Source organism: Somniosus microcephalus, unplaced genomic scaffold (assembly GCF_052327205.1).
Source record: "Somniosus microcephalus isolate GS21.2 unplaced genomic scaffold, FLI_Smic_1.0 unresolved_chr2, whole genome shotgun sequence".
NCBI classification, from domain to species: domain Eukaryota; kingdom Metazoa; phylum Chordata; class Chondrichthyes; order Squaliformes; family Somniosidae; genus Somniosus; species Somniosus microcephalus.
In genome coordinates, this window is record NW_028225180.1 from 90,517,451 (window position 1) to 90,536,154 (window position 18,704).

At 46.7% G+C, this 18,704-nt stretch overlaps 1 protein-coding gene across 1 annotated transcript; it reads right to left on the reverse strand.

Moving 5' to 3' along the window:
- Positions 1-1,139: 1,139 nt before the first annotated feature.
- LOC147093007 (phospholipase A and acyltransferase 3-like) lies at positions 1,140-10,546 on the reverse strand. The gene is made up of 4 exons (XM_085975715.1): positions 10,532-10,546; positions 3,571-3,676; positions 2,469-2,737; positions 1,140-1,244 (listed from the first exon to the last, which is right to left on the reverse strand). Exons 1-4 carry the CDS (start codon positions 10,544-10,546, stop codon positions 1,140-1,142), a joined length of 495 nt encoding a protein of 164 aa, XP_085831841.1.
- Positions 10,547-18,704: the final 8,158 nt, after the last annotated feature.

The following is an 18,704-nucleotide window of genomic DNA, read 5'->3' on the forward strand; positions in this document are numbered from 1 at the left end:
GTATCGGAGCCTCGGGAACCGTATCGGAGCCCCGTGAACCGTATCAGAGCCCGGGAATTGTATCGGAGCCCCGGGAACCGTATCCGAGCCCCGGGAACCGTATCGGAGCCCCGGGAACCGTATCGGAGCCAGGAACCGTATCGGAGCCCCGTGAACCGTATCGGAGCATGGGAATTGTATCGGAGCCCCGGGAACCGTATCGGAGCCCCGGGAATCGTATCGGAGCCCGGGAACCGTATCTGAGCCCCGCAAACCGTATTGGAGCCCCAGGAACCGTATCGGAGCCCCGGGAACCGTATCGGAGCCAGGAACCGTATCGGTGCCCCAGGAACCGTAACGGAGCCCCGGGAACCGTATCGGAGCCCCGGGAACCGTATCGGAGCCCCCGAACCGTATCGGAGCCCCGGGAACCGTATCAGAGCCCCGGGAACGGTATCGGAGCCAGGAACTGTATCGAAGCCCCAGGAACCGTATCGGAGCCCCGGGAACCGTATCAGAGCCCCGGGAACCGTATCGGAGCCAGGAACCGTATCGGTGCCCCAGGAACCGTAACGGAGCCCCGGGAACCGTATCGGAGCCCCGGGAACCGTATCGGAGCCCCCGAACCGTATCGGAGCCCCGGGAACCGTATCAGAGCCCCGGGAACGGTATCGGAGCCAGGAACTGTATCGAAGCCCCAGGAACCGCATCGGAACCCCGGGAACCGTATCGGAGCCCGGGAACCGTATCGGAACCCGGGAACTGTATCGGAGCCCCGGGAACCATATCGGAGCCCCAGGAAACGTATCAGAGCCTGTGAACTGTATCGGAGTCCCAGGAACTGTATCGGAGCCCCTGAACCGTATCGGAGTCCCAGGAACTGTATCAGAGCCCCGGGAACCGTATCGGGGCCCCGGGAACCGTATCAGAGCCCGGGAACTGTATCGCAGCCTGAAGGAAGCTGCCTCGATTTCGACATTATAACAGTGACTACACCTCAATTAATGGAGATCATTTAATTAAATTCTTTAGTTTAATGAATGATTGCAAACGTAAATTTAGAGAAACACATCACAGCACGTGGTTTCTGCACCAGCCCAATACACAATGTTACTCTGTCAGTGGTTTCATTACTCATATCTTCAAGATGCAAAATACTTTCAGTGGCGCATCTGTGAAAAAGCTACAAGTGCAACAGCACCAGCACCAACACTACCAACAACACCAGCAGCAGCACCAACAACAGCATTCTGGATTCCCTCGACCTGTGGAGAGAGATTGTATCAGTCAGAGATAGAAACAGACACGGCAGTGAAGATGTTTCAGTCACTCTGAGATCCCAGCTGTAGATACTCTGCCGCCTCATTGATTGAATGACCTCTGGTGACCTTCCCAATGTGCCTTTGTATCCTCTTCCATTGAACATGTACCTCGGTCTCCATTCTCATTGCATGGAATAACCAAGGAATTCTGGCCTAACCCCCTCCCCCCAGTAGTGTTCCCCGACTCTCTCACTGCCAAACCGATAGAATGCCCCCATTGACCCCCCCCACCACACACACACAACACCTTGAGCTGGATTTTCTCAATGGGAAGTTTCTGGAGGTGGGACTGCTGCTTGCCGGCTTTCAATTCCGCCTCTATCAGCTTCTGGCCAACCAGCGGGATTTTCCCCTGATTGACCTTGTTAAGCCCGCCCAGCGGGCTCAGCAGGCCAATTAGGGGGAAGTCTCTGACAGAGCACGTCAACGTCTGACGTGTCATCTGTCAAGAACTTTTGAAAGAAGAAATGTCATCATTTGACAGCTCTGTGAAGCTGTCAAACACTAACATTCTGTGTAGTTTGATGAGTCCTTGTGTTCACGACTCATTAAACCTTTCTACTTTGCAGAAATCGCCTGGCTGTTGGTTTGGAGGATCCTACAGCCAGTCTGTGATCTCTACAATGGAGATGTCGGGACTCCGGCTCCACAGCGGCTGAAGGCTGCAGGCAGAAACAAAGGTAAGTGAACATTTTAGAACACTTAACACTCAACTTACATACTTAACACTCCACACTTGCACCCATCACTCACCTCTACATCACACTTTCAGGCCCCTCCGACCTCCGCAGACCTCCTTCTCGTTTCCTACACCCTGGCGGGGTTCCCCGAGGTCAGGAAGCCTGCACTTTGGAGCTAAAAATGGGGATAATCCTATTTTCTGCCTGTTAACTACCTGTTAGGAGACGGGACCCAGGGCAGGACAGCTTCCCGCCTCCTGACAAGAGGGCACGGAGGCGGGTTGGGGGTGGGTTTACCAGCCGCCCCCAAATTCTGCAACTTTACCGGCAGTCTCGCCTCCATACCCGCCTCCTTGGGGCTGACAAAATCCAGCCCCTTTTATCAACCTGCCTCAGACACTTGGAGGGACACCTGCTGGCAGAGAGGCCAAAGGCACATCAGATCTCCCCAGTGTATCATTACCTGTTCATCATGGGATGTACTCACCTGAGGCGATTCTCTTTCACCGTACCGAAGCTCATTGACAAAGTGTTCACTGTTTGCTGTTGCTGGATTGTACTCCACTTTTTTTCCACGCTTTGCTTTAGCATTTTTTATTATCTGCTCAACAGGAAACGGTTTCCATTTCTTGTCAGAATCGTTGTTGACACGGTAGCGATTACTTCCAACTACCTCAGAGAAACGCTCTATTTTAACCACATCAGTTATTGTAGAGCTGGACAATGCATGGCTCGATCCCACACCAGATCCTCCATCTAGAAAATATATTAAAGGTACGGTTTATTGAGGCTGATGGAATACGCAGGGTGGATACAGTTAAAGGGATGGAACCTGGGTTAGGTACAGTTAAAGGGATGGGTTATTCAGGCTAATAGAATACAATTAAAGGGATAGCTTACTGAGGCTGATACGAAACCTGGGTTAGGTACAGGGTTACAGAGGCTGATAAAATACCTCCGATATACAACTTACAATTCTCTGGCACCGTTAACAGTAACTGTGCCAAGGTGCTTCAGAGAGGAGTGAAGTGAGCAGCAGCGGTTATAGAGTTCGGGGGACTGACCTTAACATTCACAGAGGGCTTGAGGCAGCTTTTGAAGTTGGGGAGAGAATGTCAGGCAGTGGCAGGGCTAGGGTAGAAGGAATGGAGGGGTCGTGTCCGGCTGGTCCCTCAGTTTTGGCCAATTTAGCCTATAAGAAGTCCAAATTTGGCTGACCTCCAAATGATTGGGGGTGAGGGGTCATGACCCCCACTGGCTCCGCCACTGGTGGCGGGTGTGCGGGTTTAGGGAGGGAATTCCAGCGCTTGGTGCCAAAACGTCTGCCACCAACGGTGGAGCAAGGGGATCATCAGGAATCTGGGCTCAGAACGGTGCCACGCTGTCATTACACCCTCCTGCCAGTGGTGACACTGCAGCACCCCCACTGGTGAAAGGTTGTAATTACAGCGTGACGTTTACATAGGCAGTCTCCATTGTGAATAATGGAACGTGGGTAGACTACAGATTGATACCTTTATTACCTTAATAACTTTATTCTGTCAATATAAAAACATTGAATCTAAGTACTAACGCCTGGTAGCACTTACCTGAAGTTAAGTGGATGACATCTCCATCTCCGTCATAGATGGCCCAGTGTTGATACCCTTCTCGGAATATTTCGATCAAATCTCCAGGCTCGGGACAACGGGATGGCTGGAAACACAACAGGTTTTACATTCGAAGTCAGCGCAGCCGTTTGATAGTATTTATTGATAGTTCCTTGGGTTCTAGCATTTAGGCCATGGAATAACAAGAACAACTGGTCCTGTGTAACGAGACAGGATTAATTAAGAATGTCCTAGTAAAGGATCCCCTTGGAATGAGTGACCATAACATGGTTGAATTCCATATTCAATTAGAGGGTGAGAAGGTTGGATCTCAAACAAGCGTGCTAAGCTTGAATAAAGGAGACTATGAAGGTATGAGAGCGGAATTGAGTAGAGTGGATTGGGAAAATAGATTAAAGGGTAAGATGATACATGATCAGAGGTGTACATTTAAGGAGTTATTTTACAACTTCCAAAAAATATATATTCCACTGAGAAGAAAAGGGTGTAAAAGAAAAGACAGCCATCCGTGGCTAAGTAAAGAAATTAAGGATAGTATTCGACTAAAAACAAGGGCATATAAGGTAGCCAAATCTAGTGGGAGGATAGAGGATTGGGAAAACTTTAAAAGACAGCAAAATATAACAAAAAGATTGATTAAGAAAGGGAAGATAGATTATGAAAGTAAATTAGCAAAAAATATAAAAACAGATAGTAAGAGTTTTTATAGTTATATAAAAAGAAAAAGGGTGGCTAAAGTAAATGTTGGTCCCTTAGAGGATGAGACCGGGAAATTAATGGTGGGAAATATGGAGATGGCAAAAACACTGAATGAGTATTTTGTATCAGTCTTTACAGTAGAGGACACTAAGAATATCCCAACACTGGACAAACAGGGGGCTATAGGGGGGGAGGTGCTGAACACGATCAAAATCACTAAGGAAGTGGTACTCGGTAAAATAATGGGACTCAAGGCGGATAAATCACCTGGACCTGATGGCTTACATCCTAGGGTCTTGAGGGAAGTGGTGGTAGGGATTGTGGATGCATTGGTAATAATTTTCCAAAACTCCCTGGACTCAGCAAAGGTCCCGGCAGACTGGAAAACTGCTAATGTAACACCCTTATTTAAAAAGGGCAGTAGACAGAAGGCTGGAAACTATAGACCGGTTAGCCTAACATCTGTGGTAGGTAAAATGTTGGAGTCCATTATTAAGGAGACAGTAACAGGACATTTGGATAATCATAATTTAATAGGACAAAGTCAGTATGGTTTTATGAAGGGGAAGTCATGTTTGACAAATTTGCTGGAGTTCTTTGAGGAAGTAACATATAGGGTGGATAAAGGGGAACCAATGGACGTAGTGTATTTAGACTTCCAAAAGGCATTTGACAAGGTGCCACACAAAAGATTATTGCTTAAGATAAAAAATCACGGGATTGGGGGTAATATTCTGGCATGGATAGAGGATTGGCTATCTCACAGAAGGCAGAGAGTTGGGATAAATGGTTCATTCTCAGACTGGCAATCAGTAACTAGTGGTGTTCCGCAGGGGTCAGTGCTGGGTCCCCAGCTCTTTACAATCTATATTAACGATTTGGAGGAGGGGACCGAGTGTAACATATCAAAATTTGCAGATGATACAAAGATGGGAGGGAAAGTAGTGAGTGAGGAGGACATAAAAAACCTGCAAGGGGACATAGACAGGCTAAGTAAATGGGCAGAGATTTGGCAGATGGAATACAATACTGGAAAGTGTGAGGTTATGCACTTTGGCAGGAAAAATCGTAGAGCAAGTTATTATCTTAATGGCAAGAAACTGGAAAGTACTGAAGTACAAAGGGATCTGGGGGTCCTGGTGCACGAAACTCAAAAGATTAGTATGCAGGTGAAGCAAGTGATTAAGAAGGCCAATGGAATGTTGGCTTTCATTGCTAGGGGGATAGAATATAAAAATAGGGAGGTATTGCTTCAGTTGTACAAGGTATTGGTGAGACCGCACCTGGAATATTGCATACAGTTTTGGTGTCCATACTTAAGAAAAGACATACTTGCTCTCGAGTCAGTACAAAGAAGGTTCACTCGGTTAATCCCGGGGATGAGGGGATGGACATATGAGGAGAGGTTGAGTAGATTGGGACTCTACTCATTGGAGTTCAGAAGAATGAGAGGCGATCTTATTGAAACATATAAGATTGTGAAGGGGTTGGATCGGGTGGATGCGGGGAGGATGTTCCCGATGATGGGTGAAACTAGAACTAGGGGGCATAGTCTTAGAATAAGGGGCTGCTCTTTCAAAACTGAGATGAGGAGGAACTACTTCACTCAGAGGGTGGTAGGTCCATGGAATATGCTGCCCCAAAAAGCTGTAGAAGCTACATCATTACATAAATTTAAAACAGAAATAGACAGTTTCCTAGAATTAAAGGGAATTAAGGGTTACGGGGAGCGGGCAGGAATTTGGACATGAGTCTAGGTTCGGATCGGTCATGGCCCTGTGGGTAGTGGAGCGGGCCCAGGGGCCGTGTAGCCTGATCCTGCTCCTATTTCGTGTGTCTAATTCTGTTAGATTCAGGAGATGGTTCTGTGATAGTGGATTGGCGGTTAGGATCAGATCAGCCATGATCTTATTGAATGGCGGAGCAGGCTCGAGGGGCGATTGGCCTACTCCTGCTCCTATTTCTTATGTTCTTATGTTCTTGTGTAAATTGTATTTACAAGGCGCCTTTAACGTAGTAAAATGTCCCAAGGTGCTTCACAAGAGCGTAAATCAGACAAAATTTGACACTGAGCCTCATTAGGAGATATTGGGACAGGTGATCAAACATTTGGTGAAAGAGGAAAGTTTTAAGGAGCGTCTGAGAGGCGGAGAGGTTTAGGGAGGGAATTCCAGACCCAGGCTCAACAGCTTTTTGGGGGAGAGTTCCAGATTTCCACCACCCTTTGTGTGAAGAAGTGCTTCCTGACATCACCCCTGAACGGCCTGGCTCTAATTTTAAGGTTCTGCCCCCTTGTTCTGGAACCCCTCCCCCGCCACCCACCGGAGGAAATAGTTTCTCTCCTTCTACCCTATCGAATCCTTTAATCATCTTCAGCACCATGCTCAGATTACCCATTAACCTCGATTAGATCACCCCTTAATCTTCTACACTCGAGGGAATACAAGCCCAGTCTTTGTAATTTAACCCTTTTAGCCCCAGGTATCATTCTGGTCAATCTGCGCTGCACCCCCTCCAAGGCCAATATAGAGAGAGTACAACACCAACATGTTCCCATAAAGGTCAAGGGTGGGACCAACAAGCCCAGGGAACGATAGCAAAATACTGCAGATGCTGGAAATCCAAAATAACAACAGAGAATGCTGGAAAAACTCAGCAGGTCAGGCAACATCCGTGGAGAGAAATTTGAGTTGACGTTTTGGGTTGAAACCCTTCTTCAAAACTGGAAAGAAAATAAAAAGATCGAAGGCAAAGCTGCAATTGAACAAAAGAAGAAAAGGAGACAATAAAAGGTATGCGAAGCCAGATGAGATGGTAATGGGAACCCTGGATGTCAAGGGACATACAAGAATGGATTAGGAAAAAAAGGGAGGCTTTTGGCAGATACAAAGGACTAAAAACAGTGGAAGCCCTAGAGGAGTATAGAAAGTGCAGGGGGGTACTTAAAAAATAAATTTGGAGAGCGAAGAGGGGGCATGAAAAAACACTGGAGGGGAAAATAAAGAAAAATCCCAAGGTGTTTTATAAGTATATTACGGGCAAGAGGATAACCAGGGAAAGAGTAGGGCGCATTAGGGACCAAAGTGGCAATCTGTGTGTAGAGCCAGAAGATGCAGGTAAGGTTTTAAATGAATATTTTGCATCTGTGTTCACTATGGAGAAGGACGATGTAGGCATAGAAATCAGGCAGGGGGATTGTGATATACTTGAACAAATTAGTATTGAGAGTGAGGAGGTACTAGCGGTTTTAGCAGGCTTAAAAGTTGATAAATCCCCAGGCCCAGACAAGATGTATCCCAGGCTGCTGTGTGAGGCAAGGGAGGAGATTGCAGGGGCTCTGACACAACCACAAGGGAGGTGCCAGAGGACTGGAGAACAGCTAACGCAGGACCATTATTCAAGAAGGGTAGTAGGGATGAACCAGGGAATTACAGGCCAGTGAGCCTAACATCAGTGGTAGGGAAATTACTGCAAAAAATTCTGTGGGACAGAATTAGTCTCCACTTGGAGAGGCAAGGATTAATCAAGGATAGTCAGCATGGCTTTGTCAGGGGGAGCTCATGTCTAACCAATTTGATTTGATTGAATTTTTTGAGGTGGTGACTAGGTGTGTGGATGAGGGTAGTGCAGTTGATGTAGTCTACATGGACTTCAGTAAGGCTTTTGACAAAGTCCCACATGGGAGACTGATCAAGAAGGTAAGAGCCCATGGGATCCAGGGCAATTTGGCACATTGGATCCAAAATTGGCTTAGTGGCAGGAGGCAGAGGGTGATGGTCGAAGGTTGTTTTTGTGACTGGAAGCCTGTGTCCAGTGGTGTACCGCAGGGATCGGTGCTGGGTCCTTTGCTGTTTGTAGTGTACATTCATGATTTAGATATGAATGTAGGAGGTATGATCAGTAAGTTCGCAGATGACACGAAAATTGGTGGAGTGGTAAATAGCGAGGAGGGAAGCCTCAAGCTACAGGACAATATAGACGGGCTGGTCAGATGGGCAGAACAGTGGCAAATGGAATTTAAGAGACCTGGGTGTTCTTGTGCACCAGTTGCTGAAGGTAAGCATGCAGGTGCAGCAGGCGGTTAAGAAGGCAAATGGTATGTTGGCCTTCGTAGCAAGAGGGTTCGAGTACAAGAACAAGGATGTCTTGCTGCAGTTGTACAGGGCCTTGGTGAGACCACACCTTGAGTATTGTGTGCAGTTTTGGTCACCTTACCTCAGGAAGGACGTTCTTGCCATGGAAGGAGTGCAGCGAAGATTCACCAGGCTGATACCTGGGATGGCAGGAATGACGTATGAGGAGAGATTGTGTCGATTGGGCTTATACTCACTGGAGTTTAGAAGATTGAGAGGGGATCTCATCGAAACCTATAAAATTCTGTCAGGCCTGGACAGACTAGATGCAGGAAGGATGTTTCTGATGGCCGGGGAATCCAGAACCAGGGGTCATAGTCTAAGGATAAGGGGTAAGCCATTTAGGACTGAAATGAGGAGAAATTTCTTCACCCAGAGAGTGGTGAACCTGTGGAATTCTCTGCCACAGAGGGCGGTGGAGGCCAGTTCATTAAGTATATTCAAGAAGGAGTTGGATATATTTCTTAAGGCTAAAGGGATCAAGGGATATGGGGAGAAGGCAGGGACCGGGTACTGAATTTGGATGATCAGCCATGATCTCATTGAATGGCGGAGCAGGCTCGAAGGGCCAAATGGCCTACTCCTGCTCCTATCTTCTATGTTTCTATGTTAACCCTGAAAAGTGTGAGGTGATGCATTTTGGGAGGACTAACAAGGCAAGGGAATACACAATGAATGGTAGGACCCTTGGAAGGACAGAGGATCAGAGGGACCTTGGTGTGCATGTAGATAGATCCCTGAAGGCAGCAGGACAGGTAGATAAGGTGGTTAAAAAGGCATATGGGATACTTGCCTTCATTAGCTGAGGCATAGAATACAAGAGCAGGGAGGTTATGATGGAACTGTACTAAACGCTAGTTAGGCCACAGCTGGAATACGGTGTGCAGTTCTGGTCGCCACACTATAGGAAGGATGTGATTGCATTGGAGAGGGTGCAAAGGAGATTCACCAGGATGTTACCTGGGCTGGAGCGCTTCAGCTACGAAGAGAGACTGGACAGGCTGGGGTTGTTTTCCTTAGAGCAGAGAAGGCTGAGGGGGGACCTGATTGAGGTGTACAAAATTATGAGGGGCATAGATAGGGTAGATAGAAAGGAACTTTTCCCCTTAGTAGAGGGGTCAATAACCAGGGGGCATAGTTTCACGGTAAGGGGCAGGAGGTTTAGAGGGGATTTGAGGAAAAACTTTTTCACCCAGAGGGTGGTTGGAATCTGGAACTCACTGCCTGAAAGGGTGGTAGAGGCAGGAACCCTCACAACATTCAAGAAGCATTTAAATGAGCACTTGAAACGCCATAGCATACAAGGCTACGGACCAAGTGCTGGAAAATGGGATTAGAATTGACAGGGCTTGATGGCCGGTGCGGACACGATGGGCCGAAGGGCCTCTTTCTGTGCTGTATAACTCTATGGCTCTATCCTTCCTGAGGTGCGGGGCCCAGAACTGAACACAGTTACTCCAGATGGGGTCTAACCAGAGCTTTATATAAACTGTAACATCACTTCCACCATTTGTATTCCAGCCCCCTGAGATAAAGGCCAACATTCCATTAGCCTCTAATTATTTTTTGACCCTGAACATTAGGTTTTAGTGATTTCTGTACTTGGAGCCCTAAGTCTCTCTGCTCCTCCACAGTTCCCAGCTTCTCGCCATTTAGAACAATGAAATCTTGTATTAATCTCAAACACTTTGAGGAAGTGACTCGGAGGGTGAGTGGAATCAGAAGAGGCAGTCCAGGAACTACAGAATGAGTTGGGCAAGGTTTGTGAGTGAACAGAGCGATGGCGGATGGAATTTAAGGCAGAGAAGTGAAAAGTGCTGCCCATAGGAAGGAGAACTAGCTGAGCAGCAGAGCCCAGGATGAAGCTAAAAGGGATCGAGGAGTCTCGGAAAACACGAAGCTAAACCAAGGCAGTAAATAAAATCGAAAAGTAAGTTCCAATATGCTTAATCTACTCCTGTTTCAATAAGTGAATGTGGTCTGTGATATTGGAGTAGCGATACTATTTATAGAGTTAAACACCTGGGGCCAACATAGAGCAGCCATCGTTCACAGGAAGCCTGTTAGACACACCCGAGTTGAGCTTTAAAGTGTTAGAACAAACTTACATTTAGATGATCCATTTTCGGTTTGTGATTCTGAACTGAGATCAAGAGCTAGACGGTGTAAAGTCTGTGGGTTGTGCAGTTAATAAATACACAGACTTCAGAAGTAACAAACAAACAGGTCTTTACTATTCGAAGGTCCGGGCGAATCTGCCCCAGCAATCCTGCTACAACACTTATATACTGGTGTGGTCACTATCAGTATTACAGTATACAGAAGCCAAACAAATAGTGCCACACCTAAAGTAGTTCCCTTAAAGGTGAACGGTTACATTCAATAGTTCCCTTAAAGATAGACGGGTACATACACTACAATCCTCCCTTTTTAGCTTATTACTTACAGAGTCCCCGTTAAACATACATATCTTCAAATTCCTATAAAACAAATTACAGATATAATCTCGGTGGAGTCAATGTCATATAAAACAATTTACAAATATAATCTCGGTGGAAACAGTTCACAGGTTCAGTCTCTGCGGAAACAGTTCATAGATTCAGTCTCTGATCTTGACTCGTTCCGAACAACATTTCTTTGGTGTAGCCGGTTCACCTGGCTAGCGTGACTCCTCCATAGCTTTTTTCTTGACGTAACAGCTTGAACTTTCGTCCTGTTGAACCAGCAGTGCGGACTTTTACAACCAACTGGCTGTCTTGACATTTTCCAGTTTTTCAACTAATTTAGCTCCTTTCGTAATGTCCCGCCTGGAATGGTAGAAGTGCTAATATTTTAGACAGTTATTATCTTCTGCTTCTTCTTTTTCTTTTCTGCCTTTTTGAAACTCTCGGAGCTCCTTTCTCGGCTGCCAGCTGTAGCGCCACCAACTCTCTATGTTCCTTAGACCTTAAGTGCTTCATCCGGATTTCAGCACTTTGAGAGTTTTCATCACAAGCTGGGCAGACCACATCCTCGTAATATTCAGTGTCACTCAACAGGTCATGGTAATATTCAGGTTCGTCCTGAGTTAGGCCAGCGAGAGAGACTTCTTCTTCCTCCTCACCCGTCTGGACGTTAGCTGATGGTGGTTCCTTCCCTAAACATCTTTCTTGAAAAGCCTTCTTCATGCATTCATATTCATCCCGCTCTTCCTGGGTTATCTGCCATTCCTTCACGACGGACCTCATTTGTGAGTTCAATACCTTCCTTTCCATTGGTAATTGCGTTATCAGGCTATTTAACCCTTCTACTGAAATAACGGTTTCCACATTCTTCTGTTCACCTTGACGTGATTCAATGTACTTTTGGCATCCTTGTAAAATTTGTGTTGCCACCTCAGCTATCTCCGTGACTTTTGAGAGCTCCGAACTCGTCCCCCCTGAAGATTGAAGCTCGTGTTCAGATTGATCCCCTTGCCGAGTCTTGTCCTTCAGCATATGAAGGAGTTGGCCGACCGTTAACTCTTCCCTGGGAACACGGTGGATCAGAGTCTTCTCCATTTCATCCACCTCTTTCTCCAATACTGCCACCTTACGTTCCTCTTGAACTTTGGCTTTCAGCACTCGGCAAAGTTGCGCCCTGATGCTCTCTAGTTCATGTTCAGGGACCATTCTTACAGTGTCCTGTTCTTCCACTGAAAGAATTCCCAGTTGAATCTGTTCTTCAAGTTGTTGAACCTCGGTCATTGCTGCCTCATACTTGTCTTGGGTGTCCTTCAATGTTTTTATAAGTTCTTGGACATCCTGTCTTTCATGCTCTGCCATGATTTTCACCTCTAATTGCTCATCTATGGATGGAGCTTCTATCGATGAGTCTGTCTTGGCCTTGAGTTCATCAAGAATTTCCTGCAGCCTTTGGACTTCTTGCTCATGTTCAACCTTTAGTTGTTCATATGCTTCTACTGAAACTAGCTTTTCGGAGGCTGCCGAGTTAACCCCCTCCAGAATTGTAGCCTGGGCCTGTTCATACTGTTCTTTCAACTTCTCACACTCTGCTTGTAAGGAGTCGTAGAGAAGAACTGGAATAAAATCCTGGCTCCCTGAAGATTCCTCTTCCTTTGGTTCATTCTGTAAATATTCTAGTTCCTGAACAGCATCAGGGGAATGTGATTGGTATTTGACCATGATGGCTCTATGGTCGCTCTCTGCTTGAGCTAGCTGTCTCTGTAGTCTTTCCAGGTTCCCCCATTCGGTGTCCCAGAACTTTTCCATATTTTTCATCTCCTGTACGAGACGGTCACTCAACTGTTCTAATTGTTGTCGTACTTTGACATAAGTTTGCGTCCGAGCTCGGTGTTCTTCCGTCATGGATGAATCCTTTGCTTGAACAGGCTCAGAATTCTCTGTCAACCTGGAGTTCTGCTCTGCAGCTTTATTCTTCTTGGTACCATAAGTCCTTCTGCATGTCTCCGTTTTCTTTCCCATCGTCGGCAAGTCCCTTTTAGCCTTGTCTTCCATTTCCGACTTGGTCTTATCATCATCCATTTCAGAATCTGAGCTAATAGCTTGCACCGAGTCCTCCCTCATTATGGCTTTTAGGTAATGCCATTCCATGTCTATTTTCTTAATCCACTCCCATCCTAGAAGTGGTGGTCCTCCCTCAGATAATACGTACAAGTTCATTCTTGGGTGTTCTTTACCCCTATCTCTCACCTTGACTCTTATTTTCCCCACGGGGTATACGTTATGCCCCGTGTATGTCTGTAATACGAACTTGGTATTTCTTAAAGGTATGTGAGAGAATAGCCGGTGGTAGTCCCTTTGGTTGATGACTGATAGAGCTGATCCAGTGTCCAGCTCCATTCTTACTTGGACTCCAGCTATTTTAAGTATGACCCAGATGGCCTGTAGATCCGTTGCTTTACCCACATTGTGGATTCTCAGACTACCCAGCTCCTGGTTGTTTGGGTCTGAGTCTGAATTCTGTTCGTCTGAACTCTTCTCAGCCACCTTGTGTACCTTGTTGTACTTTTCTGGTGGTGGCTTCCTTTGATTATTGGTCTTTTTCCCGGACCGGCATACCTTCGCGATGTGACCCAGTTTGCCACACTTCCTACACTCTTGGTTCTTAAACCAGCATTGATTCTGGTCATGCGTTGTCTTCCCACAACGGTAGCATTTTGTTGTGCTTGAAGTAATTTGGTCCACTCCGAGTGCCGCCGCCTTTAGTTGCATTTCCGCCATTCCTTTCGCTGCGGCTTCGTGCGATGCAGCTATAAGGACAGCCCTGTCCAGTGTGAGGTCGTTCTCTTCCAGTAGTCGCTTCTGCGTCCCTTCTTTGGACAATCCGCATACGAACTTGTCCCGCAGCGCTTATAAGAACATAAGAACATAAGAACATAAGAAATAGGAGCAGGAGTAGGCCAATCGGCCCCTCGAGCCTGCTCCACCATTCAATAAGATCATGGCTGATCTGATCCTAACCTCAAATCTTCTATCACTCTGCATCCACCCGAACCCATGTGATCTCCCGGGAGAGGCGAAAAACCAGATAAAGACCCAATGGCCAATTTGGGAGAAAAAAATCTGGGAAATTCCTCTCCGACCCATCTAGGCGATCGAAATTCTTCCAGGAGATCACTCTGTCCCTATATTTTCTACAGTACTTACCTTCTGTAAAGGCGATCTCCACCCCAGCCAGGAACAGGAATAAAACCATCTCCTGAAATCTAACAGAATTAGAACACAGTAGGAGCAGAACAAGGCTACACGGCCCGCTCCACTACCCACAGGGCCATGACCATTCCGAACCCAGACTCATGTCCAATTTCCTGCCCGCTCCCCGTAACCCTTTATTCCCTTTACTTCTAGGAAACTATCTATTTCTGTTTTAAATTTATTTAATGATGTAGCTTCCACAGCTTTCTGGGGCAGCAAATTCCACAAACCTACCACCCTCTGAGTGAAGAAGTTTCTCCTCATCTCAGTTTTGAATGAGCAGCCCCTTATTTTAAGATTATGCCCCCTAGTTCTAGTTTCACCCATCATTGGGAACATCCTCACCGCATCCACCCAATCAAGCCCCTTCACAATCTTATATGTTTCAATAAGATCGCCTCTCATTCTTCTGAACTCCAATGAGTAGAGTCCCAATCTACTCAACCTCTCCTCATATGACCACCCCCTCATCCCCGGGATTAACCGAGTGAACCTTCTTTGTACTGACTCGAGAGCAAGTATGTCTTTTCTTAAGTATGGACACCAAAACGGTATGCAGTATTCCAGGTGCGGCCTCACCAATACCTTGTACAACTGCAGCAATACCTCCCTGTTTTTATATTCCAACCCCCTAGCAATAAAAGCCAACATTCCATTGGCCTTCTTAATCACTTGCTGCACCTGCATACTAACTTTTTGAGTTTCGTGCACCAGGACCCCCAGATCCCTTTGTACTACAGTACTTTCCAGTTTCTTGCCATTAAGATAATAACTTGCTCTATGATTTTTCCTGCCAAAGTGCATAACCTCACACTTTCCAGTATTGTATTCCATCTGCCAAATCTCTGCCCACTTACTTAGCCTGTCTATGTCCCTTTGCAGGTTTTTTATGTCCTCCTCACTCACTACTTTCCGTCCCATCTTTGTATCATCTGCAAACTTTGATATGTTACACTTGGCCCCCTCCTCCAAATCGTTAATATAGATTGTAAAGAGTTGGGGACCCAGCACTGACCCCTGCGGAACACCACTAGTTACTGGTTGCCAATCTGAGAACGAACCATTTATCCCAACTCTCTGCTTTCTGTTAGAGAGCCAATCCTCCACCCACGCCAGAATATTACCCCCAATCCCGTGATTTTTTATCTTGAGCAATAATCTTTTGTGTGGCACCTTGTCAAATGCCTTTTGGAAGTCTAAATACACTACGTCCACTGGTTCCCCTTTATCCACCCTGTATGTTACTTCCTCAAAAAACTCAAGCAAATTTGTTAAACATGACTTCCCCTTCATGAAACCATGCTGAGTTTGCCCTATTAAATTATGTTTATCCAAATGTCCCGTTACTGTCTCCTTAATAATGGACTCTAACATTTTACCAACCACAGATGTTAGGCTAACAGGTCTATAGTTTCCAGCCTTCTGCCTACTACCCTTTTTAAATAAGGGTGTTACATTAGCAGTTTTCCAATCTGCCGGGACCTTTGCTGAGTCCAGTGAGTTTTGGAAAATTATTACCAATGCATCCACAATCCCTACCGCTACTTCCCTCAAGACCCTGGGATGCAAGCCATCAGGTCCAGGGGATTTATCCGCCTTGAGTCCCATTATTTTACCAAGTACCACTTCCTTAGTGATTTTAATTGTATTTAGTTCCTCCCCCTCTAGAGCCCCCTGTTTGTCCAGTGTTGGGATATTCTTAGTGTCCTCTACTGTAAAGACTGATACAAAATAATTGTTCAGTGTTTTTGCCATCTCCATGTTTCCCACCATTAATTTCCCGGTCTCATCCTCTAAGGGACCAACATTTACTTTAGCCACCCTTTTTCTTTTTATATAACTATAGAAACTTACTGTCTGTTTTTATATTTTTTGCTAATTTACTTTCATAATCTATCTTCCCTTTCTTAATCAATCTTTTTGTTATTTTTTGCTGTCTTTTAAAGACTTCCCAATCTTCCATCCTCCCACTAGATTTGGCTACCTTATATGCCCTTGTTTTTAGTCGGATACTATCCTTAATTACTTTACTTAGCCACGGATGGCTATCTTTTCTTTTACACCCTTTTTTCCTCAGTGGAATATATATTTTTTGGAAGTTGTAAAATAACTCCTTAAATGTACACCGCTGGTCATGTACCGTCTTACCCTTTAATCTATTTTCCCAGTCCACTCTAATTAATTCCGCTCTCATACCTTCATAGTCTCCTTTATTCAAGCTCAGCACGCTTGTTTGAGATCCAACCTTCTCACCCTCTAATTGAATATGGAACTCAACCATGTTATGGTCACTCATTCCAAGGGGATCCTTTACTAGGACATTTTTAATTAACCCTGTCTCATTACACAGGACCAAATCTAAGGTTGCTTGCCCCCTGGTCGGTTCAGTTACATACTGCTCAAGAAACCCATCCCTAATACACTCAATGAACTCTTCCTCAAGGCTGCTCTGCCCAATTTGATTTGTCCAGTTAATATGATAATTAAAATCCCCCATAATTATAGCTGTTCCCTTATTACAAGCCTCAACTATTTCCTGATTAATACTCCGTCCAACAGAGTTGCAACTGTTCGGAGGCCTATAGACTACACGCTTCTGTCAGATTCCCTCCGAACTGGCAGTACTTCGCTAGCCTACGCAGTTCGACCAAGTATTCCGCATTGCTTTCGTCTTTCTTCTGCGTTCTTGCGTAGAATTTGAATCGTTCAGCCAGCATCAGCGGTGTGGGGTTCAAGTGGTCCTTCAGCACAGCCACAATCTCTTCGAAGGTCTGATCCGCTGGTTTATTTGGTGCTATTAGATGCTTCAAGAGCCCGTATGTTTTTGCCCCCATCGAGTTTAGCAATGTTATCGCCTTGTCGTCTTCCTCTATTTTGTTGGCTTCGCAATAGATCTCTATGCGTTCCACGTACGTGGCCCAGTCTTCTATTTCAGAATTAAAGTCGTTAATATTCCCTCGCTTAGGCATTTTTTTTCCCTTGGGAGCAGCACCAGTATTTCTTTAAGTATTCTTATTTACTTGTTTGTTTCTAAGATGGCGGTTTTCCCGCAAAATCGGCGGTTTCCCGCTCTTTCCTTCTCTCCCCGCCCACTTCAATGGCGGTATGTCAATCAAGATGGCGGTTTTCCCGCGAAAATGGCGGTTTCCCGCTCTTCCTTTCTCGCCCCGCCCCCTTCAATGGCGGTCTCCCGCTTCTGGCATCTTCTCCGCCTAATGGCGGCTTCCCGCGTTTCTTCCCGGTGGAAGGGGTACGCTTCCCCCACAGCGGACAGGTTCAGCCGCTGGCTGGCTACTGCACAGCTCCCCTTACTCGGCTATGTCTTTTCCGCCCGCCCGCACAGCTCTACCGGCGCTGGGTACACCCCGTTAACGGAGGACAGTTCAGCCGCTGGACTGGCTTTCGCGCAGTCTCTCTCTCCATACCCGGCTCTGTCGCTCTCTCACCCGCACGTTCGGTGCTACCGGCCCTGGGTACCCCGTTGGTGGAGAACAGTTCAGCCGCTGGACTGGCTCTCGCGCAGTCTCTCACCCCGTTTTCGGCTGTGTCTCTCACCCACTCCCGCACATTCGGTTTTGCCGGCTCTGAGTACCCCGTTGGTGGAGAACAGCTCAGCCGCTGGACTGGCTCCTCGCAGTCTCTCTCTCCGCACCCGGCTCTCACCCGCACGGTTCCCGTTCGCCTCCCCAGCCCTCTCGCAGACCGGTGTTTCCCTCCCCGGCTGCGGCTGGGTTTCTCTTCCCGCGCCTACTCGCAGGCTCAGCGGTTCGTGGCTGCGGTCGCTGCCCGGATTTTTTTTTCCGCCGATCGCGGTCCGGCTGTCACCCGACGCCGTTGGACCCGACTTTTGGCCGGCACAGCTCCCCCTCGACCGAGGTCGAGTGCTCTGCCCTTATCCTCCGGATACTTCTACCCCTTCCCCTACTCACAGTCTCTTCGGCCGCCTGGTTTCTTGCTGGTCGGCTCACTCCGCACCGTGGCAGAAGGGTAGTCAGTGCCTGTTGCTGATACAGCTTTTGTTGTTAGTCTTCCTGCTTTCTGTTGTTGCAGCCTCGTGTTTTCTTTTGGTAGCACGACGAGGGCGGTTGTCTCTCTTCGACGCTCTTCGTTGCTTTTGGTAGTCTTGCCACAGGGTACGATCGGACTCGTCGCCACTGTAAAGTCTGTGGGTTGTGCAGTTAATAAATACACAGACTTCAGAAGTAACAAACAAACAGGTCTTTACTATTCGAAGGTCCGGGCAAATCTGCCCCAGCAATCCTGCTACAACACTTATATACTGGTGTGGTCACTATCGGTATTACAGTATACAGAAGCCAAACAAATAGTGCCACACCTAAAGTAGTTCCCTTAAAGGTGAACGGTTACATTCAATAGTTCCCTTAAAGATAGACGGGTACATACACTACAGACGGCAGTAAACGGTCTCTCTCCCTCGGAGTTTCAGGACACTTGCGGACTGGAATCAAGAAATGATGTGGCTTTATTTTAAAAGTCCTCAGTCACTGTATTGTGTGTTCTGTGCACTAATCCATGACAGGCTGTGTACATATGTGTCGCTGAAATTGACAAATCAGCCATTAGC

Bases quoted from the DNA above. Each gene is read 5' to 3' on its own strand.
- LOC147093007 (XM_085975715.1), bottom strand. The intron at 2,738-3,570 runs GTAAGTGCTACC...TATATTTTCTAG, and splicing joins TGTCATCCACTTAACTTCAG to ATGGAGGATCTGGTGTGGGA. The intron at 1,245-2,468 runs GTGAGTACATCC...CTCTCTCCACAG, and splicing joins GTGAAAGAGAATCGCCTCAG to GTCGAGGGAATCCAGAATGC.